The sequence below is a fragment of the Balaenoptera borealis genome (genome assembly GCF_965194805.1).
Source record: "Balaenoptera borealis genome assembly, chromosome: 7".
NCBI classification, from domain to species: Eukaryota; Metazoa; Chordata; class Mammalia; order Artiodactyla; family Balaenopteridae; genus Balaenoptera; species Balaenoptera borealis.
Window position 1 is genome coordinate 71,443,894 of NC_138864.1, and position 25,629 is coordinate 71,469,522.

The window sequence follows — 25,629 nt, forward strand, 5'->3', positions numbered from 1 at the left end:
GCACATTTTAAGTAACACGTTAGGATATCATACAGACAACAGCAACTCAAAGAAAATATCTAACACCTATGCAAGTATTATCATCAATTTAAAATTGAAATTCATTATCATGAATTTAAAATTCATTAGAAAGTCCTGCCCCACATAATACTTACAAGCTTAGCCACAAATATGGGATCAATTTTACCAAGGATTAGAAAGTACGCACTTAACGAATTCAACTGTCAAAAGTTCATTTTCTTAAACCAACACCTTCTTCAGTATTCCAAAAATTTATACCCCAAAATTTTTCTCTGTGACCTACTGATCTCCAAAGAAAATTACATTAAAAATTAATTATTAGAATCGCAGACAGTATTTTTTAAAGTTTTTGTCAACTTTAGAGTTGTTAGGGCCTTCCCTGGCGGTCCAGTGGTTAAGACTCTGTGCTTCCACTGCACGGGACATGGGTTTCATCCCTGGTCAGAGGAACTAAGATCCTGCATGCCACGTGGCACGGCCAAAAAATTAAAAATAAATAAAATAAACAAACAAAAAAAAAAGAGTTGTTATTGCTGATCCTTCCAAATGTGTCCCCTGTTTCTTTTTCTTTATAATTAAAGTAATATATGATCATTGTAGAAAATTTAGTAAATCTAGAAAAATTAAAATAATTTTATAAACATCACCTTTATTCTCTGCATCCAGAAATTACCAGAGTTAACATTTTGCTATATGCACTTTCAGTCTTTGCTCAGTCTTTTAGTTTTAAAACTAAAACTGTGATAAAAATGCATATTAAATATCTAACCAGTCTTTTTATCCTATAGTATATTGCAAAATATTTCTCATCTTTAAAAATTTTAGAAAACATGATTTATAACAGCTTTATCTTATTACACTATATGTATGTGTGTGTGTGTATATATATATATATATATATATATATATATATATATATATATCATAATGAATTTAACCATTCCCCTATTATTGAATATGTGAGTTCTTTTAACTTTCTACCAAGACAAATAACACTTTGATATACTCCTTACTAACAATCATTGACAAAAAAAGACAGTAAACAACACCCAGAATTCATATCCAAAAATTGCCTGTAAACACAAGAAAACATTCAACCTCACTAATAAATCAACATAATACATAGAAATTATGAGAAACCTAATAAGCTGAAAACTATAAAGCATATATATAACACCAAGTGCTAGTACAGGGATTGTGAGAAAACCATTCCAGTGCAATGCTAATTATAAACTAATAAAATCTTTCTGAATAATAATTCAGGCTGTGTGTATCAAAGGCTTTAAAATATTTTAGGAATCTATCCTAAATAAATAATCATAGATAATTCTAGATGCTGACCAAAAAATATAGGGTTAATTCCCTTTCGACGTTAATTTAACATTGAAACAAAACATAACATGTTATGCACATGTATCAAAAGTCAATGAAGACCTGATCTATATTATTATCATTCTTGTATTCCGCTTTCCCTATTGTATCATAGATTTTCATTTCTGGTCCAGCTTTTATGTTTCATAAGATTTGTGTGTTTGTTTTAATGTTCAGTGCTCAATCTTAAAATTTCTAAGAGGAAATGTGTGCTTTGGGCATTCATATGTTAAAACCGATGCACAACTTAAATTACTGCATTTTATTACTCTACCTACAGAATAAACTTTTAAAAATAATTACGTTCTGGGAATTTCCTGGCGGTCCAGTGGTTAGAACTCCACACTTCCACTGCGGGGGCATGGGTTTGATCCCTGGTTGGGGAGCTAAGATCCCGCAAGCCGTGCAGCCCGGCCAAAACATCATAATAATAATTACGTTTTACATATTGGTGCACAAGATGATAGTCAAACACCCTATAGCAAGTTTTGCCTTTCCTCTGAGGAATGGTTTCTTTTAATTTTTTTTATTGAAGTATAGTTCATTTACAGTATTACATTAGTTTCACGTGTACAACATAGTGATTCAATATTTTTATAGATTGTGCTCCATTGTGCTCCAAGTTATTACAAAATAATGGCTATATTTCTCTATGCTGTACAATATAACTTCCTTCCTTACTTATTTTATACATAAATAAGTTTGTATCTCTAGCAATGGGTTCTTTTAAAAAAAATACAATAGTTGATTCATAATGAAAAGTGTGAATTTATGTCTGTTTCTTTCTTATAAAACAACTTTGCACATCCATTTTATCTGAAACAAGTGCTTAGTAAAAAGAACCCATCAATACAGCGCTGACTCACAAGTAGACCTTAAAAACCAACCAATAAACCTGTTTTTCTCCCTCCTCTATTGAGGTCCCTTACAGTGAAGGAAAACTCTTCAAAAGCCTGAATAGGCACCTTTCACTTTGAGTACTATTTAAAATCAAGATTAGACAAATTTTCCAGTATGAATGTACCCTCCACGAAGCTCTATCCTGACATATGTTCTGAAAGAAGAGAAGTAAAAAGCAACTTTTGAAGGAGAGATCTGAAGTGGAAGAAAGAGAAAGGTCCCCCTCACTAGACCGTGATAGACTCAAGGCACAAAGCCATGCAGTTTCTCAGGGTCATACCAGTCTAAAAGTATCAAGGGAGAAACACCAAATACCTACTCTGGAAGCCTCTCACCTGGACTCTCCCAGGTCACCATTCTGTTTATCTTTCTGACCCTTGTCAACCACTACGTGTCCCAACCTAGCCCAATGTATTTCATCTGGCACAGAAAATAATGTGGAAGATTAGCTTTCCCCAGAACAAAATTCATTCATTATCTGACTTAAAAAAAAAGAGAGAAAGAGGATAACATGTCTGTGAGCCGGTCCATTTAAAACCACTTTTCTTCACACATAAATATATATGGAATAGTTTTGACTGTACAAACTATTTTTTTTGGTCCCTCTGAAATACATTAAATAAGCAACAAGACTTTGGTCCTCCTAAAATATAAAATTTCCAAATATCTTTATACTCTGCCTGTTTCCTTGTCCTTTTTGTAAGGATAGGGGCCTGAGAAAGAGAGAGCAAGTTTGGCTAAAAAACTGGGAATCATGCAAAAGGTTATCAATATCTCAATCGTGTTGAACAGTGCTGTGAAGCTATTTCCAGAACAAAAGTGAGTGAAGCAATTAATATGTCAGTAACTATATTACAAAACATTTCTTTCTTTATTCTTAGGTTCCTCAGCAAGGTGTTTTAATATATAGTTCAAGCCACACTTTCAAAAGTCGAGTTGCTCTAAAAGCCACTCTATCAAAATGTACTCCCTTAGATTTAATCTTTTAATCATCTTAAAGTTTCTATTATAATCTATAGCATATATAACATTCCCAAGAGCAATTTAATATAACTTCTTCATTTTGATATTTCAACAAAAGATGTTCAAATTTTTCCCTTTGAAATAACAGCACAAATATTTATGATAATGGTACTGTACAAATATGTTTAAGAGATAATCAAGATAACAAGAGGTTAAAGCTGAGAAGAGGTCTTAGTGATAAATTACAAGTAAGAGAGCCTCAATTACGAATAAGAAAACCAAAGCCTCAAGATGTAGATTTGTCCAAGTTTACAGAATATCAAGAAACTTTTGGTGTTACTTTCATTATCAGTTAATAATATTTAACAGTGATGTATATAATATACTTTAGTTGACAATGTGTAATAAATTAAATAAGTGCCTGCCCAAAATGACTTATCTCATACATGGTTATATTATAGATAATAGCAAGTATGGCATATAAAATCTATATTGAAGTACTGAAGGAGGAGGAGAACGTTTAAAATAAAGAGCGAAGTTTGTCCATGAACAATTCCAATCAACGTAAAAGAATAATGAAAGCAAGAACATAAGAGCAGTAGGATGGAAATAAGCATCAGGTCATTACAAAAGGGCAAGGGTCTCCGCATGCTAGAAAAGACCAATGTAAAGATGAAAATTGGCATTAGCGCTTTTGTGCCTTTAAAGATACACTATGCTGAAGCAATCACTTAGCTTCATCAACAGCAATTTCAGATTATGTGAAGAAAAGTGCAGTGTCCCAAGGTAGGGAGTGATTCTAACCATCCTCTTTGCCCCGTACACTATTCTTCCTCAGTTAACAAATATGCTCATCCCTTTCTGAATCCTGCTGTTACTTCAGCTTCCTGTCTTCTTTCTCTCCATGAACTGCATTAACAGGCAGGCAGCATTTGTTGTCCCCACATTGCCACTTCATCTTAAGACCATGTCACCATCCAAAAATTCCTTTATCCTTGCTCTCTAGACCTTCCTAAGATCTGCTGCCCTCATGGTATCTTAAATTTTAACATATCTCACGCCAAACTCATTGCCTCTCCTACACTCCCTTTAAAAAGCATGCTCCAGATCCCATTTATATGAAATGTCCAGAAAAGGCAAATCCACAGAGACAGAAACTAGATTAGTGTTTGCCAGAAGATGTGGGAAGAAGGGGAATTAGGAGTGACTGCTATCAGGCACAGGGTTTCTTTCTAGGGTGATGGAAATATTCTACAATTAGGTAATAGTGCTGGTTGCACAAAATAGTGAATATACTGAAAACCACTGAATTGTACACTTGAAGATGGTGAATTTTATGTTATTTGAATTTTATCTTAATAGAAAATTGCAAACTAAAAACAAATGAAAATAAGCAAATATATGAGCACACGCACACACACACCATGTCCCTCCTTCTAACTTTCCTTTTGCCTTGCGAAATAATAAACTCCCCATAAGTGGAATTATTCAAGCAGAAGCTGAATGATCATCTGTCAGCAACATGCTATTGAAGGGCTAACTGAAGTGAGTGGGGAAATTACACTAGATTACCCTTAAGTATTTTTCATCTTTAAGTTTCTATGTCACAAACCAAGAGGAAGAGATTAGAACCAGGGAAATTTTTTAAAGTGACCAGAAAGAAAAAATATGAAGCATTACTTGAAAAGCATTATTCTATTCAAAATGAAAACAGCAGAATATGATGAAGCAAAAGAACAAAAATGAAATAGATCCAAAAAGGAAGAGCATAGGAAATTAAGAAAAAATATTAAGTAAATTAGATAACAGCACAAAAATCAAGAAATGATATTCAGAGTTTAACAATATTTGTTTTGTTTATACAGAATTTATCCTGTATCTAATTGTATTTTTCTATAGAAATTCTGAAGCCTTTTTCTTTTTGAGTGGTGAAGAAGATGTTAGAAAAAAATCTAATGCAGATGAGATTTAAATCAAATTATTGCTGACTGGCATGTGACTAGATTAATAAAGTGAACAATGTATGGATGACATAATAGAAAGTTATTTTCCCCCAAATTCAGCCTCTTGTCTTTAAAGTCCATTACCCCAACACTAGGATTCTTTGTGAGGAAATTTAGAGGGGAAGAAAAAATATTGTTGATGATACAAAAAGCAAGAAACTTTAAACCTTTCTACTACGAATAAATGCCAGCAAACATCTATAATAGTCTGCTGTCCAAAAAAATCTCTTTTAAATACTAAATGACTAATGTTCAGTGAAAAGAAAAAGAGGTAGACCCACGCGGTATTAGAAAAGGGGTCATTCAATAACTATTGATTATTTGATTTTACACAGTACATTAAAATATTTGACTTATTTACCTGGTTATAAACCATAATTTATAAACCATCAAATTTTAAAAGGAAGTTCAATTTAAATGTTATCCAAATAAAAGCAAGCTATATAAAAGATGATGCTTCTTATACTCTCTCTAGAAGTTTTTAAATTTAGGCTTCCAAAAGAATGAGAGAAATGGAATTTCTGAGTCTATCAAGAACTTCCTCCTCCTGTCCTTTTATAATTAAAAACTTAGACCACACAACGAGTCTAGGATATGACTTTTTAATGACCCAAACTCCTTATGAATTTAGGGCTCATAATTCACTTTGGTATCCAGAAACAGAGTGCTTCATGCACTTTACAAATTTACACCTGTTTCATCTTCAAAGAATATTATCCCATACAGCCAGCTACAGCAGACCCGTCTGGAAAGCAAATCTGTTAAGTGAGCTTCCCCAACATTTCGTTACAAGCCCCTTTCAGAAGCCAGAAGGTTATACTTCAAAATCATATTCCAAATAGTGATCTGTTGACCTGCAGCATCAGCACCAATTTGAGAGCTTGTTAGAAACGCAAAATCTCACCCCAGATCTACTGTTTGAGAGTTTGCTATATTGCCTGAGAATATTAAATTCTGTTATAAAGGTCAAGAAAACAAATGGAACGGATGAAACTCTTAAGAAGTGAGAATCACTGATGGTAAGTAAGCTAATACTCAGAGACTCAGTTAAGTATAGATAATGAGAGCTTGTAAGGCCAAGACAAAAGTTACAAGACATGTTAAAAATAGGTAAGTTAGTAACCTGTAAGACATTCCAAAATAGAAAATAGTGTGGAACAAACAAGAGATTTACTTGTAGATAGAGAAGGGTGGAAAGCCCAAGTCATTACCATACCATCTCTGGTCTGACAGCTATGCCATCTCCACATCAGCCCCCCAGTATGATCCTATTCTGTACCCACAGGTGCTCTAACCAAGAAATGCAAATAACACCCATGGCTCATCAGCGGGCAAACTGGCAAAGCTACGGCTGTATCTAAGTGTACTTGTCCCCACTCTCTTCCATACAGCAAGTATGTATCCCAGGAAGTATGATGCCCAGGGCATCATGAGTCTGTGGAGTTCTTGCTCAAATATCAACTCTAGTCCTCACAACCACCCCATCAATGGGAAAGGCTGATACGAAAGAGAGAGGGACAGGACACATGAATTCTGTGTACCCAGGACTCAGGTAGTGTGGTCCTTCCTTCCAATCTCTTTTGCACCTTAAGTGTGTTAACTTACCCCGCACTGCTTTCCTCTTGCTTCTGGCTGTGTGTTTTAAACTAATTTGATAAATCGTGTGATTCAAGCACTTTAATGTGGTTGCTGAGCCTATCTATTCCATACCTCCAGGATAGCTGGCAGTGTACTTGGAGGCTAACCATTGCATCAAGGTAATTTCCTACAAAACAACTACTGAATAAGAAATATGCATTTTAAAAGGTCCCCAGGTGATTGATATGCAAATTCAAGTTTAGAAGCACTGAGCAGGACTGTGAGAAAGGGAAAGCTGCACAAAGACAGAAATTTGGATTTCAGAACTATGCTCAGAACACCATCCTGAATAAAAGGCCTCGTGTACCCCCTGACAATAACTCAGAGCCCCAAAAGAAGGAGAGAATGCTAAGAAACCCATTTTCAACAACTATCATGTAAGTCTCAGAGAAGCATTGCTGCCCTTGGTGACTCTCCTTTGAACTCCAGCTCTGTAAAGCTTGAGGCAACTTGAGAAAACACACAGAAAAGTATAGCATTATGTATCCCAACATTAACCCAGGAATTTCATCTTGCTGGGAATTAGGAAAATAACCTTTTTCAGATATGCTATGTTTCAAGAACACCAATCCAAAGGACATAAGGTCACCAAAAACAGAAAAAGAGTCATGACTTCCTTAACAAGATTGCAGTGATGATCTTAGAAAGATCATCCAAGAACAGACTTGAGCAGAATGACCTAAGAAGTGACCTTAATGGGCTGTACACCTCCCACCGACCACCAGTTCCTGACTTGATCAGCTCCAGTCATTTTATGTATTTATTACATTTGCATTGTTCCTGACACATAGTAAGGGCTCAATAAATGTTCTGAATTAATAGAAAAAAATAATTTTAAATGTCACCCTTTCTATCTTTGATTTATTTAAGACAAATTTAATTCAATTCCTTGGTTCTGAGAAATTCCTGAGAATGAAGGTATAATTCCACATCTCAAATTAGCATCTTCCTAACACTCCCTCATTCCATATCTCGAAGTTGGATTTTACATTTTCTATTATTAATTCCATTCTAACTTTCCACAACACTATGAAACACATTAACCTATCCATTAAGAAACAATCTGACCATTTCTAAAAGTCACCAACAATTATACATAAGGGATATACTACACAGGAAAGATCAGATATTACTTTGATATTTTTCTAGGTCCAGATTTAAGACATCTTAGGGAAATATCTATTTAAAACATCTATAGAAGAACTGAAATAGAAACTGAGGACATGGTCTCACACACACAAGATCTAAAACAAAAGACCAAAAGTGTTGAGAATGTTTACTCTAGAAGAATAAGGTGAGACTATCGGGAAAAGAATGCAAAAGTTCTAAAAATCATTTCTGTAAGGAATATGCTCCCTATTACTTCTGAAATAGGGAATGTGTTTAAGTTTCAAAGGAAAAGATTTACGTTGGAAATCATAACTTCCATTCCATAAATAAATATTTATAAAAAGAATAAGGAAACACACATAGGGAATGGCTGAGTATATTCCCTTCCAAATGATCTACCAAATCCTGTTCACTCCATGCATTTAGTATAGCCAAGAACAGTTAAAGTACTCATAGGACATTAGACACTTCAGCACAGGTTTTTACACTGTGTTTCATGGGTTTTAAATACCATGTGTTTAAGAATTGACTCTACAGGCTCACAGAGGAAAGAGGTAACCTTATAGATTTTTGTGTCCTCTGCAGCTAACAGCATGAGAACAGACATATGATAAGCCTTCAATAAACACTTACTGAATTTAATTATTACCACTCTCTGAGGCAAAAATCTTAACTGGAGAATAATCTAAACACTACCATCATCACCACCACTAGTAGAAAAGTAGCACTCAAAATTTCCAAGTGAATCCACTTCCATGTTAAACAACGGGAACAAGAAAGAGTAACTGTCTTATTCATTACAAAGGGCTAAGAATGAATCTTCTGTTTGCAAACTTAATCCACTCCAGCTAGTACTGTTAACTGCCCACTAAAACGCAGCACATTATCTTTCACAAATCTGATGCTTGATCCATATTCTTAATGAAATGTGTTGAACTTAAATGTATGTAATCTAGTTCATTCCTTGTTACGTGAAATACAAGTCTATTACGTGAAAATTCAGAGGCAAAATGCTTATTGTTATAAATGGCAGAAAAAAAAATCACTTCAATTTCAAAGCATCACACCCAAAACCTGGTTTGTTCACAAAAGAGCATCCAAATTTCAATGATAAATCCTTTAAAATCCATTAAACCTATTACTATGCAGTTACACTTTGTGCAGCATAGGACCCAAATACAAGGCTGGTGCCCCATTTGGTTGCCAAATTTTCATAAACTGCTATCCCCCGTTAGGGAGTCAGCCACTGGTTTTAACAAACTCCTTGAAGAGTTCATTTCAGTTATTCCTGCCTTGCTCAACGTGTAACAATTTAATCTTACTGCTTTCTTCCTCAGGGGTAAAAAGATGATGTTCCAAGGGGAGCACCTGCAAAGCGGACGTAAAAGATGAAATTTAGAAGCTGGCTGGATAGGCCTGAGGGAAAGGCAACTCTAAAGAGAGTACCTACCATTGGGGGATAGGGGAGAGAATGACAAAGGAAGGTGGGAAAGAGCAGCAAAGAAACTTAGCTTACTTAGAAACTAGATTCCCAACTCCAGTAGTTATTTCAAACATAGTTTAACTTGACATGGCCCATTCTGACCCAGAACTTTTGCTTTACACTAATGAAAGAAAAGTTTGCCTGCTAACACCAGTAAATAATTTCATAGATTATTAGTTTATTTCATAATTACAGAAAGGTCATATTTATCTTTGCTATGTAAATTATGTATCTTACAGCCTTATATGAAAGTTTCATAAGATGGAAATAACAATAGACAGTGACTTTAGATTTTGAGGAGAAAATTCAAGAAGATACCAGATCTAATTCCAAATCTATCATATATACACACTGTGTAAGCTAAAAGCCCCTAGAAAGTGGTTTCAAACTACATATTCTGCCACCACAACCCCCCAGATTCCCCTAGGAGGACATGCCAGCATCTTGGGGCTGAGCCGATGGACAAGTACACTTTGCAAAAGCACTCCAGGAGATTCTGATACTCAACTAAACACCTCCTGTCCCACTGCCATTATCAGCTAATAATATTTCACCACCCGCTGCGGATGTACTTTGTGCTATTCTTCTATTCCAAATGTTAACTAAGTGAAGTCATTAGAATAGAGCATCTGAATTCAACTGGCATTTATCCAGATTTTAAGAGGTAAAAATAAACCCATGAATGGCAAATCAATTTAACGTCCTTTCACACAATTTCATTTTAAAGCCATATAACAAATTCTGAACTCAAAGCTATTTAGAGTCATAGCTTTCCAATTAAAGTATTTAAGTCCGCTAACATAGTTCCACGAATCCAACATTCACTACCAAGTAGCAGTACAGAAAAAAAAGTTCCAACATTCCTCACAATCCACTTACACTTAAGTAAGGGATAACTCAGATTTTTTAAGCAAATAAATAAAGAATATTATTTCAAGGTTATCATAACTCTCCCTTTGTACATTATACCTCATATCCTACAGTGTTTCGATTCAGATAATTTTATTATTCATGGGTAATTTCAAGTAGAACTAGTTAAAGAAGTAATTCTATTTCAAACTAACACTCCTGGTTTTCAGTACTCATATTATTCATACTCCCGTCCATTGGAATGTCTCTCACAATCCCCAAACTTCTTCAACTTCAGTATTACTCAGTACTGGTTTATACAACTATAAAGCACACCAGGAAATAATATCTCTCAAACTCCAAACTTTTAAAAATCACCTGACAACATGTGTATATCAACAACCTTGAATCCTTTATAGCTGTCAAAGCTAGTCTACATACAGTTAGGCCCAAATACTAAAGCAAACAAACAAACAAACAAAAAACTTAGAAAAAACTTCAAAAACAAACTGAGAAAACATACTTACCTTAATTGGAGCACTACTAAACTTAATTTTCCTATTTGCCGGGATGTCTTCTTCTTCTGGCAATCCAACGATTTCTGAGTATTCCATGTCAGGTTGAGAGTAACTGTTCTCATCACTATCTTCCTGCTCATCCTGTTCGGTGCCCGCTTCTCCCCAGTCTGAGTTATACCTGGATCTCACCCTGTATATATTATAGTCACTGTGCATGTAAACATGGGAGCTCCCAAAATTATTTGAATCTTCGAATACCTCCTTTCCACAACTGAATCCAGAAGCATCAGCAGAGGTAAAATCACCACTGGCAAGTTCTTTCTTCTGTTGCATTGCTGCCTCACTCCCAACCAAATGAGCTTCTGCGTCTTCTGAAGGTTCGTTTTGTGGTGAAGGGATTTCAGACTCTGTAACTGCCTTGTTTTCAGCACAAGGTTCTTCAGGAATGTCTCTGTCAGTTCTGTCAGCAGTCTCTTGGTTAGACGTGGAGTCCTCCTCGGCTTCCTTGCTCTGCTGTGCCTCTCCAGTGGGCACTGAAGCTAGAGAGGTACTTTTCGAAGCCACTTCTAGGACCGGAGTTGTATGACTCTTCTGAGCATCCTCTGCATCGTCACTGTGTTTGCTTGGAGGAGACCAAGAATTAGAATCCTTCAGGTGCCCGAAGGTGTCAAGATTTGTAACAGTAACAGATGGCAAATTCAGGGGATAACGCCCAGTCACTGAGTATTCACTGTTCTCAGCCTTCTCAGAAATGATGGCACTGGGGGAATCGGTGTTCTCCAATACTGCACCCAGTTGACTCACAGTTGGGGAGACAGCCTCTGTCCGGGAGCTAAGGCTGTCCAAGGAGTCAGTACTGCCTCTGTTGGACTTAGAACCACCCCATTCATCCTGAGGTTCACTCCCTCCAGTTTTCTCCTTCTTTGGGGAATAGCGGTTGTTCTGTCCTGACTCATGCACACTTCTCTCAAACATCTTGCGAGTTTCTGTGAACTTAGAATATGAAGGGCCATCGTACATTGTGTCAAATCTACTAATTCGTTCTGAAACAGAGGACTCCAACTTAACAACTGAGCCATCTGTTTTTTCCAGAAATTCTTTGGGCTTCATTCGCCTCTGAGGGGATGAAGGTCCACCTTTCCCCCTGGTTTTGGCAATGACTGCAGCATTCTCACTGGGTTCCATACCCATCTGCATAAATAGATTTTTAATTCTGTTGACATTGGAGCCATATTTCCTTCCCCTGCTCTGCTGGGAGCCCTCACCTTCTTTTGTTTTTTGTTCCCCATCTGACTTGGGTTTGTCAAAGGTACTTTTCAGTGCCTGGAACTCAGTTCTATATGCATTCCTGTGAGGAGAGGCACTTCTGAGAGTGGTACGTTCACCTGAAGACTCGGTTTTCAACATTTTTACTTCAGGGGTGAAAAGCCAATGTTCATAATGATCAGGAAAAACAAAAAAACCAAAAAAACAAAACACCTCTCTTCTCTAATCACCAGTATCTGGTCAAGAAAAAGTACCTCTCAAATGGCATACTGTGTCAGTGATCCTCCCAACAGGTGTATTAGGAAATTATTCAGTCAAGAGTTACACAAAATGGCTTTTTCAAAGCAAGACTAGAGGTTCATCTGTAACAGAAAAGAACGAATTTCTGAATTCATTTACTTATTTGAATTTACGTTTAGTCAACTATTATACATTTTTTTTCAAAGTGGCTTGGCCACATGTCAAATAAGAAGAAATTACATATTGAAATGGGAATTTCAAAGCCAAGAATTTAAAAGTTATAACTCTGATTGGTCTTTGGTAACAAAATTGTTGCAAACATAACTTGAGACCCCTACCAAAATCACACACATACAAGTGACACATAAGTACACTTCAGAGCAATACTTTAGCCCAAGTTTTGGTTGGTTTTGTGAATGACCTTAAAAGAAACCAGCAGTTCCTAGATCTTTAAGAAATAATCAAACTGTCCAGAAAAATGAAATTCATTTGAGATTCTCCACATCAGGTAGAACTTATTCTTTCTGTACAAGCACAATTAAAAGTTCAGAATCTATGTTTACAAACTCCAAAACGTGTCTACAGAGGCTTATTTCACTCTTTCTGGTCCAATATTCTCATCTACAGCATCCCCAAAACAACACTAGTGCAATTTCAGACCAAAACAAGCAGAAGAAAGTTCTTAAATGGCAGTAAGTTCCACTCTAAGTTCAGAACCACATCAAATATTTGGAAGTTTCCTAAGAGTGAACATTAAGTACAGAGTGGGATAAAGGATATCATGGGAATAAATGTATGAGAACGTGACGATCAGAAAGTAAAGGACCATGAAACCTTTTTTCATAGCCCTGATTTATTTATTACACTTGCCTCTAACTTACTACAAGCTCAGAATACAACGCAATACGTGCTGGCTGGTCTCCTCTAGCCCACAGCTGGATTTCACATCAATATGCCAGCAAGCAAATACTTCAAGATCCGCTGAGGAGCAGACGTTGTAGTTCTAAAGATTTTTCATTTTGTTTTTGTTTTGTTTTTTAATATTAGGCGGAGCCCTATCACCCTCACGCACTATCAGATGAGGAAGCACACACTTTCACTTAAACCGTCTCCAGACTCGGCTCCTGGCCCAGCACGCATGCATGGCCCATGCAGACAAACAAGAAAGGCTTCAGAGTGTGGCGCCTGTTTTTTTTGTCAAGCTTCGACAATCTCCTTCCACCCTGACATTTGTTTAAGCCGTACACACCCTCCCCTCCCCCCAACACACCGCCCCCCACTCCCTCCCCCGCCAATTCGAACCCGAAGGGGCGGGGGGCGGGGGCGCTGGGGCCGCCGGGGTATTCAAAACCTGCCCTCACAAAAGACAAACATAAATAACACCAACTTGAGAGGCAGCCGATTCCCGAGCCTGGTTTGGGACGCAATCCCTCGGCCCCGGGCAGGGGCAGGGCCGGGAGAGCAGGTGACGCCAAGCGCTATGGTAGGAGGTCGCAGTCTAGCTTTGTGCCAAGAAGCACCTGAAGTCCTAACACATTGGCTACGGCTCCCGGCGGCTGCCAGGCGGATCCCAGTGTGGCATGGGGAGAGCCGAGCTCCCCGTCCACATTAAAAAAAAGAAGAAAAAAAATTACAGGGTCATACTGATAAATCCCTTTGTTTTTCCTCCCAGTGTGCCAGGAAACAATAGATCCCACCGATACTGCCTCCGATCCTCAACCTAACGCTCCCCAACCGCAGCCCACCCCCACCCTCAGCCTGCAACTCAGCCTTTGTACATCCCGATTTTTTCCTCCTCATCTCCACCCTCCCCAGCTCCTCGCCCCGCGCACATCCTCCCCCTTACCCGAGCGGGAGCCGCCGCCGGTGGGGAGGGTCGGGCGGCCGCGGCTCCCACCCCCTCCTGGGAGGCGCCCCCCGCCCCACGGTGGCCGCGGCTCGGCTCGGCGCCGGCCCGCTCGCTGCCCCTCCACCCGCTCTTCCCGGCGCAGCGCGATAGGCGGCTGCGACGGCCGCTTCCACGCGCGCCGCGGCCCCCCACGCGCGCCCGGCCCGCGGCGGGCGGCCCCGGGAGGCGCGCTGCGCTCCCTAACGCCATTGCGGGCGGGCGGCGGCCCGGGCCCCGACGCGCTGGCACACTCGGGCCGACCTGGGGAGGGGGTCCCAGCCCGGGCAGGGGCTTCGCCCACGTGCGGCCGCCCGCGCCGGGCCGTGTGGCTGGCGGCGGAGCGGGGGTGTAACGGGGGAGAGGCCGCGGGGGTGAGGAAGGCCCGGGGTAACAGGTGCCTCACCTCGGCTGATGGGATTAACTCTAGGGCCGCAGAGAGAGGGAGCCCGGCAGCAAAATCCCAGGAGAGGGAGAGAGAGGGAGCCTCTGGCGGCCAACGGAGGGCGAAAAGCAGCGGCCTGAGGCGAGGCCGCCCCACCCCCTCGGCCGTGGGCGAGGGGCCCCGCGGGCCTGGGGCAAATCCTGCCCTTCAGCTCGGGTCCTGGTTTCGCGAGAACTGGGTTCTTGGGCTGTCTGCTGCTGGGGCTCCACGAAGTCTGCAGTTAACCCCGTGACCCCAGGGCATCCAAAACCCTGGGCCACGCTCCTGGCAGGGAAGGCCGGCACCTAGGCCCAGATCCAGAGCGGCCTCACTCCAACGCTCAGGCCACTGTGCTTCGCCTAACACCCACCTTGACCTTCCGCTGCTGAAAGGAAAGAGGTGAGGAAATCTTCTGACTTCCTTATCAGGAAAGAGCTTTTCAGACTCCCCTTTTATAAATGCTCAGTACCCCCTCCTTTCCCCATCAGAAATTTCGGAAGTGTTACAGCCTTACTGCAAAATATAAAACCAATCAAAACCGTCAATATAGACCTTTAAACCAACCCTCAAAAAAACTATGGAGTAGAAACTTTTAAGGATAATTTTTCAAGAAGGTAAAAATATACTCTAACAGAAATGTAAAATGAAGCTGTGTCAAAAATGTTATTTGACTCATCAGTTAGGGAGCGAACACCAAAATATTGCAACCCATCCAAATGAGAATGTGAAGAACAAAGCTTTATGGAAAATCAGAAAAGAGGCAAAACTGGTTAATAAGGCGCTAAAATGTAATATTTTGAATTATCTCCTACACAGGGCAGTGATCAACTGTATCTCTAAGGAACAAAATAATTTTGCATATGTATAGATAAGAACCATTTACAGTATTGTTAAGTTTCTAGGGCTTATAGAGTCGTAAAAAGTCAAAGGCAGGCAAAGGTGCAAACTACTGTAGAACCATGAAACTCCAGAGTCCTTTAGATAACATCCAGCATTCCACTGCAAGGACACTCAATAATCTTTTGCCCATTTCAAAGTCTTACAGGAGTTTTTCCAACAGAGCTATTATTATCTGCATTTTACAGATGGGAAAACTGAGGTTAGGTTTTGTAACTTACCTACAGCTTTATCGCTAGTAAATGATTATGGCTGCGTATGAGCTCCGTTAAGTCTATACACAGAATTTATACTCTGGAAGCAAAATCTTTTCTTGCTTAATTTCAAAAGAGCTTTGTAGCTGCTCAATTCTATGTATCTCTTCTTTTGAACAGTGGAATTTTTTCTTCAAGCCTCACCAAATTCTGGGTGCTTTCCCAAGAAATTGGTATTCCCTGTCTACGACGTGGATGTCACTTCTATAAGCATAAACAGATGTAACAGGCAATGTGAGGGGGCTTGTGGTTCCAGTCTCCGCTTTTGGAAAGAACATTTGTGTTGTCTGGGGTAATTAGGTGGAAAAGTTCCTGTCATTTATTTGCAGTATGGTAAACCATGTTTTTTAGGATAATAACCTAAATAAATGCAGGAACCTAATCACTACAGTTCTATCTGTAGAAGAGGGGGCAGCGTTGGCAACAAAACCAGTCTTACACCTCTTTACAAAAAGATGATGCATACAGAAAAGCAGCCTAAAGAATTTGGTTGGTTTGGGTTTCACTTTTTTTTTAATGTGAACCTTCTGGAAAAATTCATACTGAAGGGATGAATGACAGGTTTTTTTTTTTAACTATTTTTTAAAATTTATTTTATTTATTTTATTTTTGGCTGCATTGGGTCTTCACTGATGCGCGCAGGCTTTCTCTAGTTGCTGTGAACGGGGGCTACTCTTGGTTGTGGTGCGCGGGCTTCTCATTGTGGTGGCTTCTCTTGTTGGCGGAGCATGGGCTCTAGGCACGCGGGCTTCAGTAGTTGTGGCACACGGGCTTAGTTGCTCCGCGGCATGTGGGATCTTCCAGGCCCAGGGCTCGAACCCTTGTCCCCTGCATTGGCAGGCAGATTCTTAACCACTGCGCCACCAGGGAAGTCGAATGATAGAGTTTTTAAAACATAATTTTTCATAATTTCAGATTCCTGGATTGTCCATAACCTACCTTCCATTTCTAACACTTAACCTGAGTGTTTGAAGGGACTGCTAGACCAATAGTAATTAACCCAATGCATGTGGTTATTTAACTTTAACTCAAATACAATTTAAAATTAAGTTCCTTAGTCCCACTAGCCACATTCGAAAGACTCAGTAGCTACCTACTGAACAGTGCAGATACAGAACATTTTCATCACAGAAATTTCTATTGGTCAGTGCTGTCTTAGACAACATTTGCACTTCCATAAATTAGGAAAGGTATTTTAACTTTATAAGGATCAAAACTTAGCTTAATAGATCATTAATGTACTGGGGATAAGAGGTCAAAAATTTTACCTGTTCTAATCGAAAAGGGACTGGGGCAGTGTTAGGTGAAGTTTAGTACTGACATGCAAGGCATCCAAAACGCAATGTATTATATTTGGGAAAGAGGGGGATTTTGATTTTCATATGTGATTTATTTTATAAATCATGTAGAATATTGTGGGCCGTTACTCTTATTTCCTTTGTAACCAAGAATGGACCATAAGATTAGTCAATAAAAAGTACAAAATGTATTCTACATTGTTTTAGGGGTTTTCTCAATATATTTTTTCAGTTTTCATAACGGATATTCTGAGTATCTATTCAAATAATTAAATTATTCATATGTGAAAGTGAAATGTTGGGTGTAGTTGTGAAATTAAGCCTAAATCAAACCCAAATAAAATTTTAAGACTAGAGAAAATTGACTAAGCTGAACCTGAAAACTGCCTATCACTCCTTGATTTATAGCATGAAGGCACCTGGTTGATTGCGTGTTAACAAGTTCATAAAGAGAGAGAAAAGAATAGAATGAACTTGGAGGTCTCTAGAATAATTTCTTTATGGAATAGGTGAAGTAATGGAAGATCAATTCCTATAGGTAGTTTTACCCATAACTTTAGCTTAAAAGGATATTTTACTCATACTGCTGTTTCTGTACCAGTACTAATAAGAAATTAGTTGACAGTAATGAGGCATTTGTTTACCAAAAGTTTAGTTATAACTGCTTATTTTATGTTTGTAAATATCAGAGTGCTTTGTCATCTTTAGATGTGAATGTTGATATTCGGGCATCTTAAAGGTCCATCTTTTAAAATAACCATCCCTATTTAAGGGTGAAAAATTAAGTATGTATTTTTTAGTCATAATATTTCACACACACTTCATTGTAGAGGTAAAATATACTTCTCTAAAATAGTGATAGAGTCCTCAGGTTTACATTCAGAATACATCAGAGATATCTATGATCAGTCTGATTTTGTGATGCTAGTTATAAAATTAAGCTTAAATCAACAAATGGATTTTGTAATCTAGAAGGTATAATTTTTGCCTAAATAAATTGATAATGATTCAGCATGACTTTCTACCTACATTCACGGCTAGGGCATGCCATTGAAAATTTATACCATCATTTTGGTTCATTTCTCATTCTACAATACAGCCAGTATCTTGGCTTTTCAGCCTAAAGTAGGTTCATCATAGGTTTGAGTATTTACTTTTAGTTGCTACAAGTAATAAACTATAGAGCTTCTTGGGATTTCTTAAAGTCATTTTTAAGTTATTATTAATATATTAGCTCTACAAATAAACTACAGTAGATTTACACAGCACATTTAGGCCAAAGTTAAACATCTTCTCTCTTTTCTCTATTTTTACTTTATTTGGTTGCCCACACGAAACACAGAAAACCAAGAGTTTTATTGGACCAGACGTGTGTGATGTTTTCATTACTGTCACTGCTTCTCAGGTTGAAACAATAGCTGCTATACCAATTCTTTTTGGTTTTCAGTTTTATAGTGGTGCAAATTGCATGTTGAAAAACAAGTGTTAGGTATTTATCTGTCTCTACAGAAACCCATTTTACTTTCAGCAGATTAGCCCCTCTGGCAGAAGGATTCTAGGAGTGGTACACAACCTGCCAATCCTCTACCCACAAGGTGCACCTGAACTCTGGCATCCTTGCGATTGGCAGGTTGTCTACTCTGCTTCAGAATAATTTATTATTTCAAGACTGAAACAAATAAGAGAGACACAGCGATCCTTCACTGAGAGAACAGTTAGCAAAATGTCAAAATGAGATTCAAATCGAAAACCTTTTACTGAAATTCATATTCAGTACTTTTTTTACCCTAGAGATGCTAAGCCTAGTTATTGAGCTATATAATAGCATAGCTCTTTTTTGCACACAGCTGTTGGGGGTAATAGTTGTCCAAAACAGTCTTAATTGTGAAAATATGGGGGGGGGAAAAAATCAAAGAATAACAAAGGTATCTCAGTACCTTCTGCATTCCATGGCATTAGCCTTGCTGAATTAATTATTAAAGTAAGTAAATAAACATCCCTGTTTGTCTCCAATTAAACAGGAGGTTTCTGTGATTTTATTTCCATTTCCAGTCTAGTTCTAGTAATAAAACCTCCTTGAGGAGGTCCATTATAGTCCCACTTTACCCAAAATTCAAATTATAACACACTGCATTTTAAGAAAGCTCTAGTATTTAATTTGTAGATGTGGTCATCTGCTTTTAGAAATAATAAAAAATTTGCTCTGAAGTTGTTAGTACATTTTCTATAGGTTCCTAGCCATAATCTTGATGTCCAGCATAGATTCTTGTCAATTACCATTAACACAATAGTTTCAAATAAAGTTTGAAAATATAGATGAATGACTTAATGTTTGTACACTATTAAACTTTTGAATTGGATGAATAATGAACAAGAATTTATCCTAATCAGCGGGCAGATCTTGAGCAACCAACCCTCTTGTTCTTGTCCTAGGACAGTTCCCAACACTGTGATTGTATTTGGAGATGTTGCTGGCTTTAGAGCTAGTTTCTTCTTGATTAAGCCACTACAAAGTTCTTTACTTAACTAGTATCTTTGATTAGATTCTACATGTATATATGGATCACATACTTTCTCAGTTTTTATTTTTTGTATTGTTTTTAGAAGAAAAAAACTTTAAAACTAAAATTATAAGGTGTTAGTTTTCTAAAAATGTATTTATATAAGCTGAAATAAAGCGACCAGTTAGTCTAGAAAATCTTGTGTCTGAATCCTGCTCTTGATTTTTGTTTAATTGAGCAAAGCACTGTTAAATTCTACATTAATAATTATCTGGCCTACAAGCTAAGTTTTGTTCCTTTATATCACATTACTTTTAAAAGAAAGCCATGGGCACCAACTGGTACATGTCTATGGAAAAAATCAGAATACTACTTATTTCCTTATTGAAGTGTGACAAACTTGAGCAATAATCTAAGCCTCTTATTTATTTTGTGAATACAGTAACAATAAAGTGAACAGTTGAAAATAGTTTAATACCTAGCTGGGTCCTCAAAGGAAATGGAATTCATATTTTATGATACTGAGAATAGAAACAAACACATTAATGAGAGATGAAATTGAGCTTTATTAATGAAAATTTTAGAAGGGGGTTAAATAGTATAGCTTCAAAAAACAAAAACAAGATATTATCTTTGCCAGAAATGTAAATTTGACCTGACGTAGCTTTAAAGGGAAGGAAACTGAATTTTGTGGATTTTTTTAAACTTTTGCTTTGTTCTAGAAGCTAACAATTTAGTCTGACATTATTTTGTGAAGCCTGAAAACTCTCTTATAATAAATTACATGTATTTGATTACAGTGTGCTATAATATTATTTATGCAAAGTGTACATATTTTGCAAATTCATAAGTTGAGCCCACCTCAAGAGCCTCAGAAATTAAGCAAGGCCAGCAACATAGAACCGAATGATAGACTACCACATGCTCACTCAAAGGAGAGTTGGACCAAGGCCAAATGAAGCATTTAGATGCATAAATAGTCATTTATTATGTGATGTAGTTTTACTTTCTGAAAAGCATATGCACCTTCAAAAGTCTAACACTAGGCATAAAACTGACACTGAGATACTCTCGCATGAGTGCCAACCCAGAAACTTACATATTTACATATAGGCACGTTTTCCAAAATATCTGTACATCATCATCACCTCATTAAAACTGTTTTGATCACTTCTGTGGGATTTCCAAATCACAAGGTCAATGTATACTATAATGATTTTAATTTTGCTTTAAATGAAATTGTCTCCAGCTATGGAAAATATGACTTCTCTGCAAAATCCTAGCCATATGTTTGGGTATATAAAACTTAAGAAATATAAGGAACAAACAATTCATAACTGAGGAATTAATAAAAATATAAAATGTTTCTAATAAATTACTATCTTGTAGGTTTGCCATGTAGAAATCAAATACACAATTGATTTTGAAATAGTTATCAGTAGAATTTGACATTATAAAAAGGAAACTAACTTGTATATTAGTTAAGTTCAAAAGAAACCAATTATGGTGGCCTATGGAATCTTTATTAAATAAGTTAAGACTCTGTGATGTTTCTTGCTCATGGAAAGTTTGGTTTAATTCCTTGGCATAGTGAGGCATGAAAGGTGAATGTTAGCTACTCTTGTCATTGTGGAAGATGCTTAGAAAGCAATATAAGAAAACACATGAATTATATTGCAAAATTACAAAATATTTCTCTCTGTTAGTATCATATCCACTGACTTCAAACCTTGTGTGAAAATGAGAGTCACCTAGAGTGTTCAATCAGATTCAGATTCCTGGGTTCTATGTCAGCCTTCCTGAATAGGAATCTCTGGGATGGAATCTAGTAAACTCCAAAATGTTCCAAAGGTGATTCTGTTGTACAGCTGGACAGTGGATGGATATTTGGGAAACACTAACTAGATGATGTAATGGATACTAGAATCTAGTGAGTTGCTAATGTCTAGCATATACCTGAAGTTCTCACTCCTGAATCACCGTTTGGTGAACCCTGTATAGTAGGGTCGTCATATATGTGGGGAAGCTTCTGGGACCATGAATAGAAGTATCAGAAACCGTGATAGCCCCATCTTCCCTGCTACATTTTTGGTTATGGAGGTCTACTCCTGGCTTTTTGGTTAAGATGATAGTGACAGCCATTGCTTTATAGTAGCTATCCTTATTAGCTCTCTACAATGATCCAAGTAGGCTAGAAAAACTTATAAATGTGGTACTCACATATCCACGAATTGAGAAGTCTTCTTGAGTTCTTCTGCTCAAAACTTTCCTGTAACTTCAAGACTATCCAGAAAAAAAAATCTCTCTTAGAATGTACTTAAATTTGACAGTACAGTGATATGTTAGCTACCTTTGTTGAGATTTCAGAAATTTCTCAACCAACTGGTGGATACTTCTCAGAGCCAGTGAAATTCTAACTCCACCAGAAAATGGAGAAGTTTTGGAGGCAGCCACATATCGAGCATGTTGTTAAAAGATCATTTTCAAAAAAAGTGAAATCATGACTCCCATACAGATTTAAAAATGAAAATGTGTTAATAATTTTATTTAATTCATTAATAACAAAACTAATAAGATATTACAACCAGTTCAAGGGAGATTATTTTTTTAAAAACATATTTATAGATCAGAAATATTGAAATTAATGTCTAAATGAAAGTAAAACTGGCCTCTTCCTCAGTTGCGGAGGGAAGGCGAGTAAACCTCCACTTGTCAGAATTTATTGGTCTATAGAGAGGAATTATTTTGCTTTGCTGTCAGCTGTCTACACATAGGGAGCTGTTCAAAGATGAAGAAAGACTAGAATCAGATAGCTGGAAGAATGTGATCTAAACAGTGCACAGTTTTCCTTTGAAGCATAATGTCCTTCTCACAATGCCAGACATCAGGACCTCCACAAGGGTTCTCTTCTTTATTTCCAAACACTTACATTAACAGTCCTTGACTATAAACAGGAATGTTCATACCAGCATTATTAATAATAGTTCATGGTGGTGTGCTGAATTGGGCGATTGGGATTGACATGTATACACTGATTTGTATAAAATTGATGACTAATAACAACAACAACAAAATAATAATAATAATAGTTCAAATGGGAAAGCAACAAAAATATCCATCAAATGCTGAATAAATAAAGTGTAATGTATCTATACAGTGTAATGTATTTGGCAATGAAAAGAAATGAAGTACTGATACATGCTACAAAATGGATAAAGCTTGAAAACATAGTAAATGAAAGAGGTTAATCACAAAAGGCCACATATTGTATGATTCCATTTACACAAAATGTCCAGAATAGGCAAATCCATAGAGATAGAAAGCTGGGACTGGGGGGTTGATGCTGGGGAGTGACAGCTGTTGGGTGTGGAGTATCTTTTTGAAGAACAGGAAAATGTTTTAGAGTTATATGGTGGTAGTGGTTGCACAACCCTGTGAATATACCAAAACACACTGAATTGTACACTTTAAAGGGGTCTGCTGTATGACATGTGAATTACCTCAATAAAGCTGTAAAGAAAAAAAAACAAAACAAAACTTTGACTAATCTATAAAGAAGTCCACAGCCCCATAACCGGTTGCCTAGTCAAGTATGATTCTCATATTTTAAATCAAGTTAACTTTATTCATTAACCTGTGGTCTGTCACTGAATGGTCCTATATATACAGACCAATGGAACAAAATAGAGAACACAGAAATAAACCCTTACATATATGGCCTAATGATCGTCAACAAAGGTGCCAAAGATATACAATGTGGAAAGGCTAGTCTCTTGAACAAATGGTGCTGGAAAAACAGAATATAAAGCTGCAAAAGAATTAAGTTGGACCCTTATGTTACACCATATATAAAAATTAACTCACAATGGGTTAAAGACATGAAAGTAAGATCCAAATCTATAAAACCCCTAGAAGAACACATAGGAAAAGCTTCATGATTTTGGATTTGGCAATGATTTCTTGAATACAACACTAAAAGCACAGGCAACAAAAGCAAAAGTAGACAAATGGGGCTATATTAACTTGAAGTGTCTGTGGAGCAAAGGAAACAATAGAGTGAGAAAACCTACGGTATGGGAGAAAATACTTGCAAACCATATATCTGATAAGAGGTCAATATCCAGAACACATAAGGAACTCCTACAACTAAAAAAAGAAAAAAGTCCTATCTAAAAATGAGCTAAGAACTTGAGTAGACATACCTCCAAAGAAGATACACAAATGGCCAACAAGTATATGAAAAGATGCTCAATATCACTAATCATCAGAGAAACGCACAATGAGATATTACCTCACACCCATTAGAATGGACACTATCAAAAAAACCAGAAAAAAAAGAAAATAACAATTATTAGTGAGAATGTAGAGAAATTGAAACTCTCGTGCACTGTTGGTGGGAATATAAAATGGTACAGCTGGTATTGAAAACAGTATGGAGTTTACTCACACGTTTAAACATAGAATTACTATACCCAGTAATCCCACTTCTGGGTATTTACCCAAAAGAGTTGAAAATCGGATCTTGAAGAGTTATTTGCACATCCACGTTCACTGCAACATTGTTCACAATAGCCAAGATTTGGAAGCAACCTAAATGTCCATCAACAGAAGAACGAACAAAGAAAATGTAGTATATGTGTACAGTGGAATATTGTTCAGTCTTTAAAAATGAAGAAAATCCTGCTATATGCTACAACATAGATGAACCTTGAGGACTTTGTGCTAAGTGGAATAAGCTTAGTCACCAAAAGACAAATACATCATGATTCCACTTATATGAGATATCTAAAATAGTCAGATTCTTAGAAACAGAAAATAGAATGGTGATTGCCAGGGGCAGGGGGAGGAGGGGGAAAAAGAGAAGTTGTTCAATAGATACAGAGTTTCAGTTTTGCAAGATGAAAAAGTTCTAGAGATCTGTTGCACAATGTGTATACAGTTAATGCTACTATCTTAACTACTGTACACTTTTGAAAAGTCAATAGCAAGTTTTATGTTATGTGTTTTTGACCACAATAGAAAAAAGTGTTTTTCATTGCTGCAAGGTGAACCCATAACACAGAAAATCAATTTTACATGTATAATAATCCCTGGAGAATCATCGAAATCAAGGTGAATTGGCAGGAGAAGGTAATTCATACACAAGTGTACTTTCCCAGGTTTCACATTTTTGACTTCACAGATGCCTCGGAAGGTATGAAAATTGCTTCCTTATGTTTCAGGCACTTTATTACTTAACTGTGTTATAAAATCTAAGTGCCATATACTTTGAAAGTAAATAAATGCTTAAGTTCTTTTAAACCTGACTTTTGTATTTGTAATGGCAGGTCTGACTTCTTTACTGATGCACAACAAAAAGTCAGACAACTGTTTCCTCATGAATCCTGATGCCATTTTGATTCTTCCCATCTGATAAGGAATGATTTTAGCTGGTCCAGCCTAACTCAGATTCATCTTTATTCTGATTAATTGGGTGCTGTCAGTTCTCTGGGCCTTCTGCTATGAAGTTAATCCCCTGAACTTGAGCCAGAGAAGACTCCAATTGCTCTTTGAACTCTGGAGTTCCCATATCATTGGGCCTCACCCTTCCCCACTTTGAATTCTCTCTCTCTCTCTCTCTCTCTCATCATTCTCACCAGCCAAGTGGAAGCTGTATACCTAGTTAGCCTTGAACGTCTATAAATAGCAAATACATTTGCATTTCACTTATTCCACTTTAGCCTGAGAAATCAAGTTGAATTTCTTTATTCATTTAAAAAGCAAATTAACAGTACATTTTATTGGTCTAATAAAAAATCAAGCAGCTTGGTTATTGGTCTGAAACTTTATATTTGGTTTCATTAAATGTTTGACCAATTTTAACATATTTATTGTAAATTAGGCTGAAATTCCCAAGATGTTAAAACCTTTCCTATTGATTTAGCTGTATACTAGTTTATAAAACAAGTGTAAGAAAACCAGTGGTGTGCTGATAAATGTTTAACATCTGGCTCTCCACAGGGATTAGG

The 25,629-nt window shown here is 37.3% G+C and overlaps 1 protein-coding gene across 13 annotated transcripts in view; it reads right to left on the minus strand.

Moving 5' to 3' along the window:
• The window catches only part of PPP1R9A (protein phosphatase 1 regulatory subunit 9A), a 296,255-nt gene extending 281,195 nt beyond the window's left edge, over positions 1-15,060 (minus strand). For 5 of the 13 annotated variants that reach the window (XM_082398180.1, XM_082398188.1, XM_082398189.1 and 2 more), the window contains exons 1-2: positions 14,654-15,059; positions 10,866-12,484 (exon numbers count right to left, since the gene is read on the minus strand). In XM_082398180.1, coding sequence (XP_082254306.1) covers positions 10,866-12,263 — 1,398 coding nt within the window. In that variant the 5' untranslated portion in view covers positions 12,264-12,484; positions 14,654-15,059. Of the gene's footprint in view, positions 1-10,865; positions 13,603-13,749; positions 14,142-14,208; positions 14,278-14,511; positions 14,608-14,653 lie in introns of those variants that run through there. The other 8 variants (XM_082398179.1, XM_082398187.1, XM_082398181.1 and 5 more) reach the window with 6 other exon arrangements.
• Positions 15,061-25,629: the final 10,569 nt, after the last annotated feature.